This window comes from Protopterus annectens, chromosome 9.part0, assembly GCF_019279795.1.
Source record: "Protopterus annectens isolate FY-2018-M chromosome 9.part0, PAN1.0, whole genome shotgun sequence".
NCBI classification, from domain to species: domain Eukaryota; kingdom Metazoa; phylum Chordata; order Ceratodontiformes; family Protopteridae; genus Protopterus; species Protopterus annectens.
The window spans coordinates 644,559-668,460 of NC_056743.1; the positions used below are offsets into that span (position 1 = coordinate 644,559).

The 23,902-nt window shown below is 41.5% G+C and overlaps 1 protein-coding gene across 1 annotated transcript in view; it reads right to left on the reverse strand.

Annotated features, from left to right (window-relative positions):
• PPFIA1 (PTPRF interacting protein alpha 1) overlaps positions 1–23,902 on the reverse strand; it is a 2,891,353-nt gene that overhangs the window by 399,990 nt on the left and 2,467,461 nt on the right. The window contains exon 27 of the mRNA XM_044082514.1: positions 9,616–9,713. Within this exon, the coding sequence (XP_043938449.1) occupies positions 9,616–9,713 (98 nt within the window). The remainder of the gene's footprint in view (positions 1–9,615; positions 9,714–23,902) is intronic.

Below are 23,902 nucleotides of genomic sequence, written 5' to 3' on the forward strand. Positions count from 1 at the left end.
CCCTACAAAACGGTGTCTACAGGACTGCAATCAGTTGTTTTCAACATTTAAACAGACTGAACTCTACAGTTCCCTACAAAACGGTGTCTACAGGACTGCAATCAGTTGTTTTCAACATTTAAACAGACTGAACTCTACAGTTCCCTACAAAACGGTGTCTACAGGACTGCAATCAGTTGTTTTCAACATTTAAACAGACTGAACTCTACAGTTCCCTACAAAACGGTGTCTACAGGACTGCAATCAGTTGTTTTCAACATTTAAACAGACTGAACTCTACAGTTCCCTACAAAACGGTGTCTACAGGACTGCAATCAGTCATTTTCAACATTTAAACAGACTGAACTCTACAGTTCCCTACAAAACGGTGTCTACAGGACTGCAATCAGTTGTTTTCAACATTTAAACAGACTGAACTCTACAGTTCCCTACAAAACAGTGTCTACAGGACTGCAATCAGTTGTTTTCAACATTTAAACAGACTGAACTCTACAGTTCCCTACAAAACGGTGTCTACAGGACTGCAATCAGTTGTTTTCAACATTTAAACAGACTGAACTCTACAGTTCCCTACAAAACGGTGTCTACAGGACTGCAATCAGTTGTTTTCAACATTTAAACAGAGTAGGTTACACAAAAAGCATTTGTTAAGCTTTCACTTACAGTGCTTTGTAATTAAGCAGGTCACCATATTGGCAGCCATAGGGCTCTTTGTTTCTACTTGAGTGGTTGCCTCCTTCCCCTGTAACTGCAGTAAATTGACTCTTACATTAGAGCTGTAATACTTACCTTATAGCTTTAGGACACCTTAGGAAACCTTGTAAACTGCAATAGCCCCACTACGCTCTGGCTCTCTTCGCTCCCCTCCCTGCCCCCAATTCCCTCCCGCCCCCAGTACCTCTAAATTTATAGTACTATAGCCACACCCACACTTTCTAGATCCTATCTGCTTTCATCTGGGATAATTCCACCCACCCCTATTCTACTACCTACATTTAATAGCACCTATTAGCTTTCATCTGGCATTCTCCCATCCCCCTTCCAGTACCTTTACCTCACCACTCTATCTTCTGGTGTTGCATCACCAGGTAAAACAGTTCCTTCACTCACTAGCTGAATCACATACAATGATATACTCCTCTTTACTACCCCTCTTGTTCACACCCCTCTTGTTCACACCATACCTCCTTACCTTGTATGAAAAACAGTTTCTTACGGGATTTCAGGTCCCAAAAGGCCATACTATCACCCCAGCTGTAAATCCTTCCACCTTCAACCATACTTACAGTACCAGATCCCATCCAACATCTTGTTCAGTCTATCAACATCTCAACCCCAGGCACATTAGCTCTAGATCCAAACACTGCCACAAACTAATAAACAAATTCCTGAAGCTCATCACCAAGTATAGACTCAACCTAATACTTGGTGGTGATATTCACCCCAACCCTGGCCCACTCACTTCAGATACACATACCCCCTCTACTTGTAATCTAAGCTACAAACCTACAATTTATAGACCAACTAACTCTCTCCTAGTCTGTCATCTCAATATTAGAAGCATTAATAACAAGGTACATGAATTGCATGCACTTCTGGATGTCCACTCTGAGATTCTCTGTTTATCTGAAACCTGGTTAAAACCTAACACTAAAGACAATGAAGTGTTACCACATGGGTACAACATACACAGGCTGGAGCGTGCTTCGAGGAAGGGGGTGGGGTAGCTGTACTCTATAAATCTGAGTTGAATGTCACCATAGATGTAATACAACCTCCTCAGATTAATAACTCTGAGATTCTTGCCACCAAATTGCAAATTAATAAAAATAAATGCATTAATATCATCTGTATGTACATTCCCCCAGGTAACAATATATCTATTTTTATTTATTTTTTTTATTTTTTTATTTTACATTTGTTGACCGGGCTAGTCTAGCTGGATGCATGTCCATTTTCAGTAGAGGCCCGGGGAGAAAAGCTCCATATTGAGTACAACAAGCCATTAACAAATGATATACAAACTAACTTTATAGAATAAAACACACCAAAATTAAGTACAATCTACATTTGAAGATATCCTGCACTGGTTATCATGTCACTACCCCCAAGAAACCCTACTACTTGGAGACTTTAACATAGACTGGGGCACCTGTTCCTTAGAATCCCCAACCACCCATATTAACCTGCATGCATTTACACAAATCATATCCACCCCTAACAGGATAGGTAAACCCAACCAAAAAGAAAGTATACTTGACTGGGTACTCATAAACAGTCACCCCCAACTGTACACCTCTGGTACCCTCCTTAATGGCCTAAGCGATCACCTTCTCACATATGTAATTAAGCACAAAACCATTCATTCCAAACAATCCTTACTCAGAAAGGTTAGAAACAATAAAAACTTTGACCCTGCCAAATTCCAACAAGAACTAAACTCATGTAATTGGTCTATTCTAAAACACCTCCCCTTAGAGGAAGCAGTAGCATACTTTAACAACAAATTCCTTCAGATCCTTGATTTGCATGCACCTGTTCGTTCAAAGAGAACCAAGGCAAAAACTGTGCCATGGCTTTCTATAGAGTCTAAACTCAAAATTACCCTTAGAAACAAAGCATGGGCTTTATGTATGCTCTTCTAAAGACCCTCAAGATCACATTAAATACAGGCAATCCAGGAAGGAAACCAAAAATCAATTTTACAAGACAAAAACAATACTACTGTAATTTACAGACAGTAAATCAAAATAACCCTCAGAAGTTTTGGGCAGGTTTAAATAATCTACTACATCCTGGACAAACTTCAACCCCAATCCCTGCTGCTACTATTGATAAAACCCCTGAAGATGTTTCTGATAGTTTTAACAAATTCTTTACTGAGACAATTCAAGCCCTAGCTAGCCAACTACCTCCTAGCTCCCCTGGTCCTGAAAGTTGCACCCCTAGAAACCTACTTACGTTCAGCTTCCAACCAGTCGCCACTTCACTTATCCGTACCTTGATCAAAAAATGAAAACCCACTACACTTTCTGCTGATCAACTCCCTGCCGAGTACCTACTAAAATCAGCTGATGCTATTGCTTACCACGTCTCAATACTAATCAATCGAACCATCGTAGAAGCTAAAATTCCCATCATCTGGAAATATCCTATGTAATCCCACTTCACAAAGGAGGCAGCTCTACTGGATTCTCCAATTATAGGCCAATAGCTATACTCTCTCCACTTGCAAAGATTATGGAAAAATGTATTCATAGACAATTCATGCACCACCTAATCCAAAATCGCCTTATGGCAGACACTCAGCATGGCTTCTGTCCTCATCACAGCACTACTTCAGCCCTCCTAGCCTTTACTAACACCATAAACCATAATCGCAACAATAATTATATATCCTCAGCCCTCTTTTTGGATCTTTCCAAGGCATTCGATATGGTTGATCACCAACTTTTAATCCACACCCTGAAAACATTCTGTCTAGATACTGGAGCCCTCCAATGGTTTCAATCCTACCTGAATGGTCGACAGCAGGCTGTCCTCTGGCAGAACAAACCCTAATCTTCTACCCAACACCCTCGGAGTACCACAAGGCTCTATACTAGGGCCCTTGCTGCTCTCCATCTGCATTAACTACCTTTATACTGTCATCCCTAAAGTCAGCTGTATCCAATATGCTGATGACTCTACTCTGATTTGCTCAGCCACATCTCCAGTAGAGTTATGGTCAGCTACCCAGGCCACCTTTAATACAATAGAAAACTGGCTTTCTGAACATCGTCTGATCCTAAATCCCAAAAAAACTAAAATGCTGTTATTTTCACCAACACGTAGGTCTACCGCTTTCACCTTTACCATAAAATCAAATGATGGCACAATAATCTCCCCTGACCCATCTACAAAACTATTAGGTGTCATCATAGACAATAATCTCAAATTTGACCTACATGTTAACCAAACTATCAAAACCATCAATAAAAAACTAGGGTCACTTTACAGAATAAAAGCCTTTCTAACCCCTCCAGCTAAAATTGCCATAGCTCACGCTCACCTTCTTTCAACCCTTCTGTATGCATCCCCTCTGCTCTTGAATTTGAACAAGACTGTCCTTAACAAACTCTCAATTTGCTACAACCACATTGCCAGGTTTGCCACTGGGCTGCCTTTTAGGACACATCATTGCATCAATCTAAATCAGCTTGGTTGGCTTGAACTACCTAGACTAATCCAGTATAACCAACTGATTATGGCCTATAAAATCCTCTATAATCCGGACAATACTCCTGCACTTAAAAATATTATCACCCCCTATAACAATCCTAGACCGCTCGATCCTCTAACAAACTACTAATTCAGACTAGCAAAATTAATAACACAGCCGGTGATTCTCTCTTTGCAAACTCTGTAAGTAGATCCTGGAACTCTCTTCCAGCTGATATTACCTTACTTTCCACCTTAGGTCAATTTAAAACTAGACTCAAACAACATTTGTCACTTAACTGGCTATGTCAATGTATCAAGCCTGGCTAACTCTCTCTAGAATGTGTAAAAATATGTTAACCAGTTTACTGTGTAATTTAATTTAATCCTGACTTGTGCTCAGGACTAACTGTAACCTGTGGAACTTGTTTAACTTGCTTACTTATGTAATCTCTGTAAATAGTCTGTTTGTAATATGTAATGCTGGTATTATGTAATGCTGTATCTGCTTACCCTTGGAGCTTTTCTCCCCGGGCCTCCGCTGAAAATGGACATGCATCCAGTCGGACTATCCCAGTCAACAAATGTAAAATAAAAATAAATAAAAATAAAAACTACACAACTGGATTTGACTTTTGGCTAGTACTTCTAGTTTCAGTGGTGTTTGATCTACAAAGCCTAGGCGGACCTGAGAAAAAGAACACATGCTAACTCTCTCACAAAGACGGTATACCATGAACAGTGTCAGTAGTGTCTTAGGCCTAAAGCACATTAGTAATCGTAAAATTTATCAAAATTTCCTTTTTAAGAAATTAAGAGAAAAGGAGGATGCCCTCTAGGCATAACTGACCAAAAGCAAACTTGTAACCTTGTTAGGCAAACAGACCATTTCTGTAGGCTTACAGCCACAGGTTGTTAAAGATGATGAATTCAAGAAAAAAGAAACCAGGGAAGCAGGACACAAAAGAGAAGTTTAAAGACACCTTTGAACTGGAGACTTCAAATGGTGCTTTGTGGTGCAAGTGTTTCTGCAGGCACTGACCTTGATGCCTGCCATTGCTGAGGCTCCTAGTGATGCAAACTCAGAACCTGCCTTGCCAGAGGATCCAAACACATCCCCCTGAACATCTTCTGGCAAATCACTTCTGTCTGCAGCACGTCAACTGGCACTCCTGGAAATGGAATCATTTAGTAATAAACCACAGGACTGCCATGACAATACAAAGCCTGAACCCAGGGACATCCTTCCTCAGGTTCCAAAATCCCTGTCTGCTGACCACCCCAACAATGTATAGACACTGGGGCCCCAGTCCTCTGCCAAGCCCAAAATGATGTTGCCAGTCCCAGCCAACCTACCTTCCAAGATATGGAATAAATGGCACAGGATTTTATGGAGCTTATCCTTGGTCCCCAGCCTTGGCAGTCCTCTCTAACAGGAATGCAACTACTCAAGAGCAAGAGGGAAGTCTCTGCTGTGACAGACTTGGATAATTCTGAGACGGAGGGGTATTAGACTACAAGTCACAGATGTCCTCTCCTCTAACTTATAACACAAACAGTGAGGACACTTTGTCGCAGACTCATTATCAAAGGACCTATCTTTTAGGAATACTCTCTTGCTTATGAAAACTATTTCCAATGTCTGTCCCAAGAGGCCTCTAATTCCCGAATTAGATATCCGGACTTTCTCAGAAGAGCACATCTGAAACCTGTTACTGTTCATTCAGTCCAGGAAGTCCTTATGGATGACTCTAAAGCTATTTCTCTGGAACAAGGCTCACAACCCTTGCACGTAACAGGCATGGCTTTTCCTACAGAATCTAAGACTTCATACGTTTTTGTACAGAAATGCTGCTGTGGACCCAGATAATGTCACTGGAGTCAGCTGAACACTATCTGGGTCCACAGCAGGAGCCAGTGTATTCCCCTTAGCAGACTGAAGGGACATTATCTAGGTCCACAGCAGGAGCCAGTGTATCCCCCCTCAGCACACCCCAGGGAAATTATCTGTGCCCACAGCAGTGTTTCTATCCGTATGACGCCACAGGGTCAGTCATCAAGCAGCAAACCTGGCTGATGATCTAATCCCTGTCTAAGCATATGAAGATGCAACACTTAAATGCATCACTGGATAAGAAGCTGCTCTTTGGACTCCCTTTTCATAATGTGCTAAAGAAGCTGGGAAATAAATGGAAGACCACAGTCTGTGAAGCATGTTCTACACCATATTCCCAATACAACAGAAATTACTCCTGGAAACAGCTTTACTAAAGCAAAGATTAGGAGGAGACACGGTACAGAAAATGGCAGCAGGAGGTCAGAGGTAGGCATGCAGCGGTCAGAGACCAATTCCCTATCCACTGAACACCTGCGACTATTCCAGCATTCTCTTCCCTCCTCAAGAAATAGTACAGTCGTGTACCTACCATAAATGTAGATGTTCGAGTGTATTCACTGTTGTAGTCATTACAATTGGGTTATCTTGATGGCAGGCTACCCGCAGTCGGCCCGAGTTCCAAAGTCTAGGTCTGGCGTCGGTTGCTGTTGCCTCCTCCCTGACGTCAGTGCACCAGGGGTATAAAAGATGCAGCCAACGGCATTTTCTTCAGTTTTTCTTGCCCCAGATGTCAGGTGCCCCTAAAATGGCAGGCTAAATTATGCCAATAAGCATGCATACACAAAAAACTTTTCCTTCATCTACAAGCAAATACACCACATAGGTTGTATAGAATAGAGAAGTACAGATAAGTCCCAGCAAGGAAAAGGGGGATGATGGGAGGGTAACCTGGACTGCAACAGTGAATACACTCTAAAATCTACATTTATGGTAGGTGCACAACTGTACTATGTTCATTGTGTTTCACTGTTGCAGTCATTACAATTGGGTTGAATCCCAAAGCAATGGTTGGGAGGCTGGAGCTAAATAGGATTAGGAGAGGCTATCAGGCCCTGCAGAACTGCAGTGGCAAAGCCTGCCCTGGATTTAGAGTAGAGAGGTAAGTGATAGTGCTTTGTAAAAGCATGCACTGAACTCCAAGTTGCAGCCTCTAAGATGTCTTTGGTTGGTACTCCTCTGAGGAAGGCTGCTGAAGTGGCTGCTGCTCTGGTTGAATGTGGCCTAATGCCCTTAGGCACTGATTTGTCATGCTGTGAATAGCAGAAACGAATGCAGAGGCCTATCCACTTTGAAATAGTCTGTTTGGAGTTAGGCTTTCCTTGTGATCCTGCAGCAAATGCCACTAGAAGTTGTTCAGTCTTTCTGAAAGCTTTGGTTCTGTCCAAGTAGAAGTGTAGCTGCCTGTGAATGTCCAATGAATGCAGGAGTCTCTCACCCTTATTCTGTGGGTTTGGGTAAAAGGTGGGCAAATGAATTGTTTGTTTAAGGACCACACTGGACACTACCTTAGGCTTAAATGTAGAGTTTGTCCTTAGAGAAACCCTGTCAGGATGGAAAATGATAAAAGGTTCCACAGCCATGAGTGCCTGTAACTCTGAGACTCGACTAGCGGAGGTTATTGCTAGGAGCAGAGCTGTTTTCCAGGATAAGAATTTTATATCAGCTGCAGAAGCTGGCTCAAAACGGAGGCAGTGTGAGTTTTTCCAAGACATAGTTAAGGTCCCATGCAGGTATTGGTGCTCTCCTTGGAGGTCATGTTTTTGGCCCCTCTGAGGTACTGCCTTAGTAATGGATGAGAAAAAATAGGTGGTTCTGTATTGTAATGAGCTGAAATGGCAGAGGCATGAATTTTAATTGATGAAAAGGAAAGGCCTTTATCCAGCATCTCAGTTAAGTATTGCAAAATCTGAGGAATATTTGGAACAGTCATGTCAATACCTTGTGCCTGGCTCCAAGCACAAAATCTCTTCCATTTTTCTGCATAAGATTTTCTGGTTCTAGGCCTCCTGGCCTCCAAAATAACATCCATCACTGCTTTAGAGAAAGGTGTGTCTTGAATGGCTACATTATCTGCCATGCTGCCAGGTTTACGGTCCTGAGTTGGCTGTGCAGTATCTGATTGTCTTGTTGGGTCAGTAAGTGAGGAATTTGAGGTAATGTCCAAGCTGGGCATTGAGACAAGCTCTTCAGGACTGGGTACCAGTGCTGGCGGGGCCAGTCTGGAGCAATCAGTATCATTTTTGTTTTTTCTTGTCTGACCTTGAGGAGTACCTTGGGGAGGACAGGCAGAGGCGGAAAGGCATATACTGTTAGGTTTTTCCAGCTGAAAGATAGAGCATCCACTTTCCATGTTTGCTTGTGATGTCCTTGTGCAGAATCTCTGTAGTTGGCAGTTGTGAGGAGAGGCAAATAGGTCTATGTCCGGACATCCCCAGTTCTTTGCCATCATACTGAAGACTTGTGGATCCAATTTCCACTCGTGGGGATCCATTAGGTTTCTGCTTAGTTCATCTGCCAGAGTATTTATCCTTCCAGGCAGGAATTGTGCTTGCAGATGTACTTGGTAAGTCAGTGCTGTGTCCCCCAGTCGTGGTCACAGCTGAAGGGCTGATGCCGAGATACTGCAGTCGTGGTCACAGCTGAAGGGCTGATGCTGAGATACTGCAGTCGTGGTCACAGCCAAAGGGCTGAGGTTGTGATACTGCCTTTGCGGTCACAGCTGAAGGGCTGAGTTTGTGATACTGCCTTTGTGGTCACAGCTGAAGGCTGAGGTTAAGACACTGCCTTTGTGGTTACAGCCAGCTTGCTGGAGGTCAATGACACTGCCTTAAGCTGTTAAGAAGGGTTGAGGTTGGGATACTCTCAGTGGTTACAGCAGAAGCGGGCTGGGAGGTTGTGATACTGCATTCTGCGGGTCACAACCGGAAGGGCTGATGCCAGTTTTCTCAGAATGGTACCCAAATGTGGTAAGCTGCAGAGCAGATCTTTTTCTTTAACTTACATGATGGGGTGTCAGTTTGGGGAAGCGCACAGAGCATCCGTAATCACCTGGCTACAGCCCTGATTGGTTTCTACCTACAGGAAACAAACCAATAATCGAGATAAATGGAAAGGACGTCAAAAAGGTATGTTATAGAGACAAACCAAAATGGCAAAATACTGGTTACTGAGCTGTTAGCTAAAAAAAAATACACCACAATCAATAAATAAATAACAATATGTGTTAACACAAAAGCTGGGCAACTACTTTCTGAACCAGTAGCTTTGAAGGTAAAGGATGTCAACTCAACCCAGTCATCACTGAAACAGAATACCAAATGACTTATGGTAACTATCCAACAAACAAGAGTACACATCCTGCAAAAAGGGGTGTAGGTAACTTGCTAAAAGGAGAAAAAGGATTGCATACCGTAAATAAAATGATTTATAAACTATATTCCAAGTACAACACAAATGCAAGTTCCTAATATTATATTAACAAAAACAAACTGTGAGAATATGTAGCTCAAAAAAATCACCTTTAGTTTCCTGTTGGCTTTCTTCTCTCCTCCGTTCCAATTCCTTCCTATCATAATTTAGCCTTCGTAAACACATGACACCACACTGGAAACTGTTTCTGCACAGGAAAAGCACAGGAAAAGTAAGAAAAGATTAAGTACAATAAAAGTCTGAGCAAAACACAAGTAAAGAAAACAACAAAAGGCGGCATGTAAAATGCTGCTTATTAATATAAACACTGCTATTACATTTCTGTTTACAGTACCTTTTTTCCAAGCATATCCTCTTCAAAGAACAGTTTTTACAGTGACTACCCAAATATAGTTCAGTCAAGAAGTGACGAGGCATATTATCAAGAACATATTTTATTTTGTGTTTGCAATCATAACATCAGGGATCTCTGCCAAGGCTGAGTCCACCACAATGTTCAATTTCCACAGCAGTGTACAGTTCCTCCAGATGGGGATATCGGCATCTTACTCTGGATATCTTCTCACTTCTGATAAACAGGGAGAATGTGCCCATGTGACCTAAGTTCTGCGTTGACACATTCATGACTGCATTATTAAGAAATTATGTCATAGTCCATCAGTCCAGGCCTATAACTGAAGAGCAAACAGCCAAGTACAAAACTGACAAGCTTAGGATTTCCCTCTCTCTTCCCCCCTTGGCTGACCTGGTGTGACTTTGTCTGAACTCTACAGTTCCCTACAAAACAGTGTCTACAGGACTGCAATCAGTTGTTTTCAACATTTAAACAGACTGAACTCTACAGTTCCCTACAAAACGGTGTCTACAGGGCTGCAATCAGTTGTTTTCAACATTTAAACAGACTGAACTCTACAGTTCCCTACAAAACGGTGTCTACAGGACTGCAATCAGTTGTTTTCAACATTTAAACAGACTGAACTCTACAGTTCCTACAAACGGTGTCTACAGGACTGCAATCAGTTGTTTTCAACATTTAAACAGACTGAACTCTACAGTTCCCTACAAAACGGTGTCTACAGGACTGCAATCAGGTGTTTTCAACATTTAAACAGACTGAACTCTACAGTTCCCTACAAAACGGTGTCTACAGGACTACAATCAGTTGTTTTCAACATTTAAACAGACTGAACTCTACAGTTCCCTATAAAACGGTGTCTACAGGACTGCAATCAGTTGTTTTCAACATTTAAACAGACTGAACTCTACAGTTCCCTACAAAACGGTGTCTACAGGACTGCAATCAGTTGTTTTCAACATTTAAACAGACTGAACTCTACAGTTCCCTACAAAACGGTGTCTACAGGACTGCAATCAGTTGTTTTCAACATTTAAACAGACTGAACTCTACAGTTCCCTACAAAACGGTGTCTACAGGACTGCAATCAGGTGTTTTCAACATTTAAACTGACTGAACTCTACAGTTCCCTACAAAACGGTGTCTACAGGACTGCAATCAGGTGTTTTCAACATTTAAACTGACTGAACTCTACAGTTCCCTACAAAACGGTGTCTACAGGACTGCAATCAGGTGTTTTCAACATTTAAACTGACTGAACTCTACAGTTCCCTACAAAACGGTGTCTACAGGACTGCAATCAGTTGTTTTCAACATTTAAACAGACTGAACTCTACAGTTCCCTACAAAACGGTGTCTACAGGACTGCAATCGTTTTCAACATTTAAACAGACTGAACTCTACAGTTCCCTACAAAACGGTGTCTACAGGACTGCAATCAGGTGTTTTCAACATTTAAACAGACTGAACTCTACAGTTCCCTACAAAACGGTGTCTACAGGACTGCAATCAGGTGTTTTCAACATTTAAACAGACTGAACTCTACAGTTCCCTACAAAACGGTGTCTACAGGACTGCAATCAGTTGTTTTCAACATTTAAACAGAGTAGGTTACACAAAAAGCATTTGTTAAGCTTTCATTTACAGTCCTTTGTAATTAAGCAGGTCACCATATTGGTCAGCCATAGGGCTCTTTGTTTCTACTTGAGTGGTTGCCTCCTTCCCCTGTAACTGCAGTAAATTGACTCTTACATTAGAGCTGTAATACTTACCTTATAGCTTTAGGACACCTTAGGAAACCTTGTAAACTGCAATAGCCCCGCTACGCTCGGGCTCTCTTCGCTCCCCTCCCTGCCCCCAATTCCCTCCCGCCCCCAGTACCTCTAAATTTATAGTACTATAGCCACTCCCCCACTTTCTAGATCCTATCTGCTTTCATCTGGGATAATTCCACCCACCCCTATTCTACTACCTACATTTAATAGCACCTATTAGCTTTCATCTGGCATTCTCCCATCCCCCCTTCCAGTACCTTTACCTCACCACTCTATCTTCTGGTGTTGCATCACCAGGTAAAACAGTTCCTTCACTCACTAGCTGAATCACATATAATGATATACTCCTCTTTACTACCCCTCTTGTTCACACCCCTCTTGTTCACACCATACCTCCTTACCTTGTATGAAAACCAGTTTCACGGGATTTCAGGTCCCAAAAGGCCATACTATCACCCCAGCTGTAAATCCTTCCACCTTCAACCATACTTACAGTACCAGATCCCATCCAACATCTTGTTCAGTCTATCAACATCTCAACCCCAGGCACATTAGCTCTAGATCCAAACACTACCACAAACTAATAAACAAATTCCTGAAGCTCATCACCAAGTATAGACTCAACCTAATACTTGGTGGTGATAAAGGTTCCACAGCCATGAGTGCCTGTAACTCTGAGACTCGACTAGCGGAGGTTATGCTAGGAGCAGAGCTGTTTTCCAGGATAAGAATTTTATATCAGCTGCAGAAGCTGGCTCAAAACGGAGGCAGTGTGAGTTTTTCCAAGACATAGTTAAGGTCCCATGCAGGTATTGGTGCTCTCCTTGGAGGTCATGTTTTTGGCCCCTCTGAGGTACTGCCTTAGTAATGGATGAGAAAAAATAGGTGGTTCTGTATTGTAATGAGCTGAAATGGCAGAGGCATGAATTTTAATTGATGAAAAGGAAAGGCCTTTATCCAGCATCTCAGTTAAGTATTGCAAAATCTGAGGAATATTTGGAACAGTCATGTCAATACCTTGTGCCTGGCTCCAAGCACAAATCTCTTCCATTTTTCTGCATAAGATTTTCTGGTTCTAGGCCTCCTGGCCTCCAAAATAACATCCATCACTGCTTTAGAGAAAGGTGTGTCTTGAATGGCTACATTATCTGCCATGCTGCCAGGTTTACGGTCCTGAGTTGGCTGTGCAGTATCTGATTGTCTTGTTGGGTCAGTAAGTGAGGAATTTGAGGTAATGTCCAAGCTGGGCATTGAGACAAGCTCTTCAGGACTGGGTACCAGTGCTGGCGGGGCCAGTCTGGAGCAATCAGTATCATTTTTGTTTTTTCTTGTCTGACCTTGAGGAGTACCTTGGGGAGGACAGGCAGAGGCGGAAAGGCATATACTGTTAGGTTTTTCCAGCTGAAAGATAGAGCATCCACTTTCCATGTTTGCTTGTGATGTCCTTGTGCAGAATCTCTGTAGTTGGCAGTTGTGAGGAGAGGCAAATAGGTCTATGTCCGGACATCCCCAGTTCTTTGCCATCATACTGAAGACTTGTGGATCCAATTTCCACTCGTGGGGATCCATTAGGTTTCTGCTTAGTTCATCTGCCAGAGTATTTATCCTTCCAGGCAGGAATTGTGCTTGCAGATGTACTTGGTAAGTCAGTGCTGTGTCCCACAAGTTCATGGCTAGTCTGCAGAGGGGGTAGGAATGCATGCCCCCTTGCTTGTTTATGTACCACATGACTGTGGTGTTGTCCGTCTTTATCAGTAGTTGTCCTGGATGAAGTAGGTCCTTGAAAGCTGTCAGGGCATTCTGAACAGCTAGCATCTCTTTTTGATTGATATGTAGATGCATTTGACTTGCGGACCATGTGCCCTGAATACATCTTCCTGCCATATGGGCCCCCCAGGCATAATCTGATGCATCTGTTGTCAGTGTCTGCCTGGCTGTGGGTAAGGTGAATGGCTGTCCCATGTTGAGGTGACAGGCTTTTGCCCACAATCAAAACTCCTGTTGCAGGCAGGGAATGAGATTAATTACTGTCTCCAGGCTGTGGCAATGTTGAGTCCAAACACTTTTTAGATACCATTGAAGTTTCCTCATATGCAGTCTTGCATATGGAATTAGTAGGATGCAGGATGCCATGAAGCCCAAAGCCTGCAGAATTTTTCTTGCAGATAAATGGGTCTTTGTTGCCAACATTCTGAAATAAGTAGTCAGTTGCCTGTGTTTCTCTGGCATGAGATATGCCATCTGGGCAGTTGTATTTAAGCTTGCACCCAGGAATATTATCTCTTGAGAGGGTACGAGTTTTGATTTTTTTTCGTTTACTGTGTACCCTAGACCTGTTAGTAATCTCTTTACAAACGCCAGATGCTGTAGTAGAATGTCCTTGTTCCCTGCTTGAATAAGGCAGTCATCCAAGTAAGGACATATTTGTATTCCTCTTTGTCTGTAAAATGCAATTACTGGTGCCAGGCATTTTGTGAAGACCCTGGGCGCAGTAGACAAGCCAAAGGGCAGTGCAGAGAATTGGCAGTGCATTGAGCCAGCTATAAATCTGAGGTGTCTTCTGCATGATAGTCTGATTGGGACATGCAGGTATGCCTCTTTTAGGTCTAAAGTCACAAGCCAAGCCTTCTTGCCCAGCATGGGCAGAAGCTGCTGCAGAGTCAACATTTTGAATTTTGGAATATCCAGGAATGTGTTTAGGTTCATAGGTTCATAGGTTCATACTAGGCTATCTGCCCTAGGGCATTTATAAGCCTAGCCAGAGTGTGTGTGGCTTTCACCACCCCTTAGGATGAGAATACTATACCCATTAGTTTGCTGTGCCTCTGTCCAGCAGTGACACAGAGATGATTCCCGGGGTAAACCTACGATCTCCCATACACTCGTCAAGATTTCTCTTGAACAGAGTCAGTGAGGGGCTCTGCCTCACATGGACTGGGATTCTGTTCCATAGTGTAGGGAGTCTCTGGGTGATGAATCTGTCCCTCCAGCACGTCCTATTTATATCCGTGTTGAGGTTTAAGTCTCTTGCTCTCGTGGCTCTGGTGGATTTGGATTTTTCGAGGTGGAGCATGTCCATTAATTCCGGGTTGGACATGGCCTTGTATGTCAGGCACAGATCACCTCTGAGCAGATGGTATGCGACTGAATAGAGCTGGAGTTTCTTCAGTCGGGCATCGTATGACATATGTTTGAGCCCCTTTATCCTTTTGGTGAGGAACTTTTGGGGTCTTTCCAACTGCTGCAGGTGTCGGGTAAGGTACATTCCCCGAATGGGGCGTTGTACTCAATCATTGGTCTGATAAGTGAAGAGTACAGGGGTACAATGACCTCTCCTGATCTGGATGTGAATCCCTTCATGATCAGGTGGGCAATGTAGAAGGTCTTCCTAACCACTTTGGCAATGTGAGTGTCAAAAGAGAGGTTACTGTCAACTTGGGTCCCCAGGTCCCTGATAACTTCTTCCGTGTTTAATGGATTACCTGGTCCAGTATTGGTCTCCAGGCTTTGCCCATTCTGGGTACCAAGAATAGCCTAGAGTAAAATCCTTGTCCCTGCTCTTGCGGTGGTACTTGCTGAATGGCTCTCATGTCCATGAGGGATGAAACTTGTTTTTGTGCCTCTGCACATTAATTGCATGGCAGGTCTGGCATACCTTTTGGCCTTGGCAGGGTGTGAAAGTGGAACTTGTAGCCTTGAGATACGATATTTAAGACCCATTTGTCCTGGGTGATCATATGCCAATTTTGTGAAAAAAGTGCTATCCCCCCCCCCCCCCCCCTCAAAAGGAGCAGCCAGAAGACAAGTGCTTGGTGCTGGCAGGGGAAAGTCATTGAAACTATTTCCTGTATGGCTGTGATGTTTCCTCTCCGCTTTTGGAGGTAGAAGCACCCCATTGTTTAGACCTGTATGAGCCTTGGGGCTGTGATCTGCCTCTGGGGCATCTGTATCTGCCTCTTTGTGGCCTGTCTGACACTGGAAATGACCAATTCTTTGTAGGCCAGTTCCTGCTAAATCTGGGAGGCTGCACCTGTAAAAAAATCCTTGACTGTTTGCATAGATTTAGCTTGGTCCTCCATTTTCTTTAACACTTCTTCTGCTTTAACACCAAACAAGGTATCATGTTGTAATGGAGCATCTAATAATTTTGCTTTAACATGATCGGGCAGATTCTGTTCTTTTAACCAAACATGTCTCCTAATGACAGAACCTGTAACTGCGGCCCTGCAGGAGGCCTCTAGAGAATCAAAACCACATTGCAAAGTATGCTTTCCCACTTGTTCAGCTGCATGCAATAAATCCTGCATTTCTTTGTTTTCTGCACATTCTGAATTTGTCAACATTTTCTGTTTAAGCAGTGACATTAGATACTGCTGATATTTAAGCATGTGAAACTGACAATTTAAAGCTCTTACAGCCAAGGTAGCAGAAGTATAAATCTTTTTTCCCATCTGTCCAGGGCCCTTGAATCCCTATCAGAGGGGGATAGGGTTTTTTAGCAGTGGAAGCCTTGACCCCCTTGGGACCCTGAGAAATAGTTGCTGGGTCAGCAGCAGGGTTTTTGTAAAGAAATTTATGTGAATCAGGAACCCTGTAGTATCTGTCTGGCTTAACAGGAGCTGGTGGTAAAGACTCAGGAGACAGACTCTGAAAACACATCTACAATGTCTAAAACAGGAGGACTAGCAAGGGGATTGTGCTGAGGTAATAAAATGAAGTCTCTGAGCCTTTTCTTGGATTCTGAGTAATCTTGGCTCTCCCAGTGGAAATGCTCCCTCATAGTATGCAGGGTTTCCTCAAAAGAATAATCCTCAGGAGGAGAGGCTGAAGGGATAGATTCTTCAGCATCAGAATCCTCATAGGGAGGAAGAGAATATTCCTGTTCAGAAGAGGAATCAGAGGAAATGGAAACCTGATCTGAAGATTCATATTCTATCTCTTGCCTTGGCATCTTATCAGGAGGGGGATGGGAACCCCTGATCAAAGGAATTAGGTCTTCGGCCATTTTAAGCATCTGTTTTTTAGGCATGGAGGCCTGTCCAATGCTGTACTTGTTTCTTTGTCTTTAGAACTGCTTTAGTCTTTGCCTTTGAAGCTGAAGTTGGTTTTACATATAACTGTGTAGGCCTGAAAACACCCTCATAAGCCGATGCCTGCTCAGCGGCTCCGGACCCATCTGAGGGAATAGTTTCCGAGTGTCCAATACCTTGAGTTTCCAGTGGCCTAGTCGGCTCCATGTGGGAGTCGGAAGCAGCCTATGGCTCTGAGGTAGCGGGCGTCAGGGGCTGCGAAAGCGCCTCACTGAGAACCGGTGAACTGGCGACAGGCCTAACAGAAGCCTCTTCGTTGGTTTTGGATCTCGGATGCTTGTCCTTTTCTTTTTCTTTGCGCTTTTGATAAACTCTGGTAGTCGGCTGTTCCGATGGCATTATATAATTGAATCTTCTGCCAAAGTAATGAAATGCAAAATCATACCGATGCTTAATAGTGTATTGGTTAAATCTAGCACAAAACCGACAACTGGCAACGTTGTGGTCAGGACCTAGGCAAGGAATACAGTAAAAAATGAAAATCCTTATGAGGTATTTGCTTCCCACAAGAAATACAATTATTAACTTTTTCTGACATCGGTCTGGAGCAAGAAAAAATTTTCCCCAACAGGGTACTTAGCTTTAATGAAGACTTCGGATCTGAAATTCAAATTTGAAAATCTCAGGAGTCGGCCGACCGGCACTTGCGAACTGCTTCTGCTACGGGCACCGCGTGGCAAGAAAGATTGGAGAAAACGGCGTCGGCTGCATCTTTTATACCCCTGGAGCACTGACGTCAGGGAGGAGGTGACAGCAACCGACGCCGGACCTAGACTTTGGAACTTGAACTGACTGCGGGTAGCCTGTCAGCAGGATAACCCAATTGTAATGACTGCAACAGTGAAACACAATGAACATCTGATCTCAGTCTATGAACCCCCAACAATATGCACTCATGCTCCAAAGATGGAAGGCTGACTGACCTCCTGGTACCATGACTGGACTGACATTACTACAGATCTATGAATCCTACAGATAGTTCTGAGGATACCAGCTCTAGTTCATAAGCAAGTAAAGGCTTGCCTTCACTGAAAAAAGACGAGGAACCCGTTTTGGGGTGACTTCCATAAGAAATATCACTTCCAGGAACAACAGAACCAGCACCCAAGAAAAAAAAGAGACAAAAGCATTTTATGCAAGACTTTTCCTTTTCCCAAGAAAAGAAGGCTCTTGGAGGCCTATTTTAGACCTTTCAGAACACCAAATACCCTCTCACTGAACCGGGTATGTCTATTTCTGTCTACTTTCCTCTGTGATGCGATGATGAACTAAGACTGTAAGTGGCAAGTTTGTTAAGTAGGAGTTGGTGGGAAACGGTGTCTAATGCTTTTGACATATGCAGGAAAATTGCTGAGACTAGACCTTTATTATTGAGGTGATGAATAGTGCAGCTAAAAAGCTTGCACATTGTAGGCATCTGGACAGGATGCTGGGAAAGTGTAGCAGATGTGAAATATTCTAATAATGATTTTATGAGCACTTCAACCAACATACATAAGAAACGATGCAAGGGGACTTCTTCTTTAACACATATCATAGAGGTCAGAATAAAAATCATTATTTATGCAGAGCTGAATGTCACCTGGCGAATGTATATCAGATGAAAGAATTTGAAATGTGGGAGGTGGGAACACACCAAAAAAATGCATTCCAAAGTACATGAAATGTAAAAATGAAGGATATTTGTTTTCATGGACTGTAATTGCAGGGATGAGATGTATTAACAATCATATCAGAAAATGTTGAGAATGAAAAATATGTTGATACCGATGAATTGCAAAATTATGAGAAGTGTTCATATGAAGGTATTGGGGCTGTTGGACCTAAAAGGTAAACATATGATGATAGGGTGTTCACCGATGTGAGGATAAACTGTGAAGACAGACAAAGAATCAGAAAAGGAGGATTTCTGAAGTTAAAACTGTTGAAACTATGAGGAAAGAGTATTTAAAAAAATATATAGTTAAAATAGATGGTGCATGTTCAAACACAAAACACTTATTCATCATCTTCCTGCAGCATTTCAGTGTTTTGTTTTTGGTAATCTCGCTGCTTCGTTGGGAATATTTAGAGAGTCTTTGTGCAGCATATTTTATGAAACTAGTAAATAATGTGAACAGTTTAAAGAGTGAAACAAGAAGTCTTACAGTGCTAGAATGGATAAAAACAAACACAAGATATAGTGTGCGCGCAGGACTGAAAGCATATTTCTGAACAAACCAGAGGGATTTTTCAACAAAGGTGAGGGAAAGTACTATGAAACACGGGTTCAAAGAATATGCAGGTCTTTGCTTTCAGTGTAGGAAACACATAAATATACACATACTGTGCTATAAATGGCGTAACTGGGGGGAGCGAGAGGGGCAGCATTTTTGGGACTGTTACATTTACTTTAATTAAAAATACTGTTTTTTTTTTTAAGGTCCTTCTTTAAGAACATTCTGATGTCATGTCACGTCTGTGCATGTTTTGTCCTGTTCGTCCTTTCCACGTGCACAGTTTTAAAAACTGTGTCTAACATTCTGCTTTAGCTGCTTTACTTTGTTCATGGAATTTATAAGTGTTCTTATGGCTGCTGCTTTACCTCATTCATGGAATTTGTAGTGTTCGATATGCTAAGTGTTCTTCGTTCTTAAGGCTGTTGCATTACCTCATTCATGGAATTTGTAGTGTTTGATATGCTAAGTGTTCTTCGTTCTTACAGCTGCTGCTTTACCTCATTCATGGAATTTGTAGTGTTCGATATGCTAAGTGTTCTTCGTTCTTACAGCTGCTGCTTTACCTCATTCATGGAATTTGTAGTGTTCGATATGCTAAGTGTTCTTCGTTCTTACAGCTGCTGCTTTACCTCATTCATGGAATTTGTAGTGTTCGATATGCTAAGTGTTCTTCGTTCTTACAGCTGCTGCTTTACCTCATTCATGGAATTTGTAGTGTTCGATATGCTAAGTGTTCTTCGTTCTTAAGGCTGTTGCGTTACCTCATTCATGGAATTTGTAGTGTTCGATATGCTAAGTGTTCTTCGTTCTTACAGCTGCTGCTTTACCTCATTCATGGAATTTGTAGTATTCGATATGCTATGTGTTCTTCGTTCTTAAGGCTGTTGCGTTACCTCATTCATGGAATTTGTAGTGTTCGATATGCTAAGTGTTATTCGTTCTTACGGCTACTGCTTTACCTCATTCATGGAATTTGTAGTGTTCGATATGCTAGGTGTTCTTCGTTCTTACGGCTGCTGCTTTACCTCATTCATGGAATTTGTAGTGTTCGATATGCTAAGTGTTATTCGTTCTTACGGCTACTGCTTTACCTCATTCACGGAATTTGCAGTGTTCAATATGCTAAGTGCTATTCGTTCTTACGGCTACTGCTTTACCTCATTCATGGAATTTGTAGTGTTCGATATGCTAAGTATTCTTCGTTGTTACAGCTGCTGCTTTACCTCATTCATGGAATTTGTAGTGTTCGATATGCTAAGTGTTCTTCGTTCTTACGGCTGCTGCTTTACCTCATTCATGGAATTTGTAGTGTTCGATATGCTAAGTGTTATTCGTTCTTACGGCTACTGCTTTACCAAATTCATGGAATTTGTAGTGTTCGATATGCTAAGTGTTCTTCGTTCTTAAAGCTGCTGCTTTACCTCATTCATGGAATTTGTAGTGTTCGATATGCTAAGTGTTCTTCGTTCTTAAGGCTGTTGCGTTACCTCATTCATGGAATTTGTAGTGTTCGATATGCTAAGCGTTATTCGTTCTTACGGCTACTGCTTTACCTCATTCATGGAATTTGTAGTGTTCGATATGCTAAGTGTTCTTCGTTGTTACAGCTGCTGCTTTACCTCATTCATGGAATTTGTAGTGTTCGATATGCTAAGTGTTCTTCGTTCTTACGGCTGCTGCTTTACCTCATTCATGGAATTTGTAGTGTTCGATATGCTAAGTGTTATTCGTTCTTACGGCTACTGCTTTACCTCATTCATGGAATTTGTAGTGTTCGATATGCTAAGTGTTCTTCGTTCTTAAAGCTGCTGCTTTACCTCATTCATGGAATTTGTAGTGTTCGATATGCTAAGTGTTCTTCGTTCTTACGGCTGCTGCTTTACCTCATTCATGGAATTTGTAGTGTTCGATATGCTAAGTGTTCTTCGTTCTTACAGCTGCTGCTTTACCTCATTCATGGAATTTGTAGTGTTCAATATGCTAGGTGTTCTTCGTTCTTATGGCTGCTGCTTTACCTCATTCATGGAATTTGTAGCGTTCGATATGCTAAGTGTTCTTCGTTCTTAAGGCTGCTGCTTTACCTCATTCATGGAATTTGTAGTGTTCGATATGCTAAGTGTTCTTCGTTCTTACGGCTGCTGATTTACTTGCTGTTATTTGTAAGAGGTCTTTTGTGTGTGTGTGTGTGTGTGTGTGTGTGTGTGTGTGTAAAATGCCCCAGCTAGGGATACCTGGTGTTTCATGTTACTCAGGCTCACACAAGGAACAACAGCCTGAATTCTCTACCCCTGCCACCACTGTTGATGCAAGCAGTTGAGTCCAGATAATGTTTGGCTTGGCTCATAATTTTGGTCTGTTCCTCTTACAATTTGTGGTTTTCTGGCAAATCAGAGAAGACTGATTTCACTAAATAATGATAGACATTTAAGTTTCAGTCTTCCTATTAGGAGACACATGGTAACACAAAATGTTTTATTCTAGCAACTTTCAGATTATACAAGCAATGTTTAAAATGTGCCCCTGGTTTTGGGCCTTTGCCCCCTCCAAATAAATTTTAACTTTTTCCAGATTTCTTATGCTGCAAAGTCGAGAGATATAACTGAGTGTCAAGTGCATTTTACAAGGAGCTAAGAGCTTCAGGGAAAGAGTTTAGTGTTGCCTATGCTAAGTCTGTTTGCGAAGTGCAACTGTTTAGCAAATGAAATAACTTTTGTGCTAAAGTATTTAAAAGCATTGTTAGTAGCACAACATGTAGTATACTTTGCTTTTGATGCAAAAGGCTGTGAGTTCTACTTCCATAACATGCAGATGGATTGCTGATACTGTACTGTGTTGTACTTTATAGGGAGTGGAAACTGCAGTCCTTAGAATGTCCTCTTCTGGAGTTGATAACCAGTAATTATGAACCCGTTATCAGTTTGCCACCCATTCCCTATTGCAACATTACCAGCTTACCATTTTTAATGTAACATGGGCAATTTATTCTTCAAGGGCAACAGGCACTTTATTTGTAGATGAAACAATGAAATATAAAGTTGCTTGCTAGCAGCAACCTCCTCGTTAGTTGCAGATCTCTTTAATGTGAAATTATTTAGATGACTTTTACTTCTGCAGATTGTGCATATTTACTGATATTGGTGGACTGTAATGACAGAAGTTTGAGTAGACTTATGATGGAAATGTTCTGAATTTGGCAGTTTTGTCATTATTTGGTTCATACATTTTGTTTAACTGCTTATTGAAGAAATGTACAAAACATTACATTTAAAACATGCTCTAACCAAGTGTGCTGTATTATACAAAGAATATAATTTAATACAATCAGGAAGGTGAATCAAAGAACACAGGTATGTTTGCATGGTCCTAAATGTGTGTGCAAGGGGCCTATGATCTGAGAACAGTTCAAAGGTAAACTTTATCCACCACTGGCCAGATGCAATTTCTTTGAATGTGGGTTTCAATGCTGTTTCAATGAATGTGAGTTTCAAGGGCAGAGAAGTTTTAATGATAGTAAAATGAGTGTACCTCCTAATGCTAAAGTACAGCTATCAGTAACAAGTAAAAACAGTACTCAAAATGAAGCGCTGTACAATGATGGCCAATGAAGTATGATTCTCTTGAGAAATAAGTAGCATAATTAAATGATATAAAACTTATAAAAGCTCAGCATATATATAAAGACTTGCATGAATTTCCAGTGCTTCAATTAAATGCACTTACAAGATATCCACGCTGTGAAAGCAGTTACACTGTAGCGAAATGATGGTTTCAAGGTGTCCAGTCTTTCAAGTCTGATATACAAAGTATCCACACTGAAGATGTAGTAGCTGCTGTAAATCTGTAGCAAACTGTAATTACACCTTAACCAGTTAAACAGTTCAAATAAGAACTTCTGGCTTTAGTGGCAGTTAAAATCCTTTTATTGTAGAAAAAATTATTAAAATCTTCATGTCGAGTTAAAATCTTGGTATAGAATAAAATAGTCCCTCTGTATTCCAAACGATAAATGCTTTCGGTATCTTCTTCAGATCGTGATGTGAAAATTACAGTTTGCTACAGTTTTACAGCAGCTACTACATCTTCAGTGTGGATACTTTGTACATCAGACTTGAAAGACTGGAACCCTTGAAACCATCACTTCGCTACAGTGTAACTGCATTCACAGCATGGATATCTTGTAAGTGCATTTAATTGAAGCATTGGAAATTCATGCAAGTCTTTATATATATGCTGCACTTTTATAAGTTTTATATAATTTAATTATGCTACTTATTTCTCAAGAGAATCGTACTTCATTGGCCATCATTGTACAGCGCTTCAAGTTTTAATGATAAGTCTGTTTTCATTGTGAGACTGTATTTCTTTAATTAGCAGATGTCTATCAGTGTTTGTGCTATAAAATTTAAAATAAAAGTTTTAAATTATATCCAAATAATTACTGTAGAAGTAAAGCATAAAACAGTATGCACATGACAGTATTTATTGTAAATGAGGAGAAAAAGCCAAGTAACGGAACACTGCAATGGCTGCAGTGGGAGGACCCCATTTGACCATGATTTTGTGAGGGGGGAGGGGCGGCAAACTAAAAGACACCACCAGATGGCACAAACTTTAGCTATGCCACCGTGTGCTATGCAGTGGTTACAACAAGGAGAGCAATATATATATATATATATATATATATATATATAGGTGGAAAAACATACACCCTGGGTGGTAGGTTATGCAACCCAAATAAGAAAAGAAAGAAAGGAATGTTTGAGGTGTTTCAGCCTTGAGTGTTTACAAAAGCTGCTATTATAATGACAAAATACTATCATTCTAATTTTCTTTATGAGAAAAAGAAATCAGAAAGTGATGTTAAAGTAATACTGGTACTATTTAAAAGGAACACCCTTCAGGTTAGAAGAGGTGACAGGACTACTTACCACTGAGAA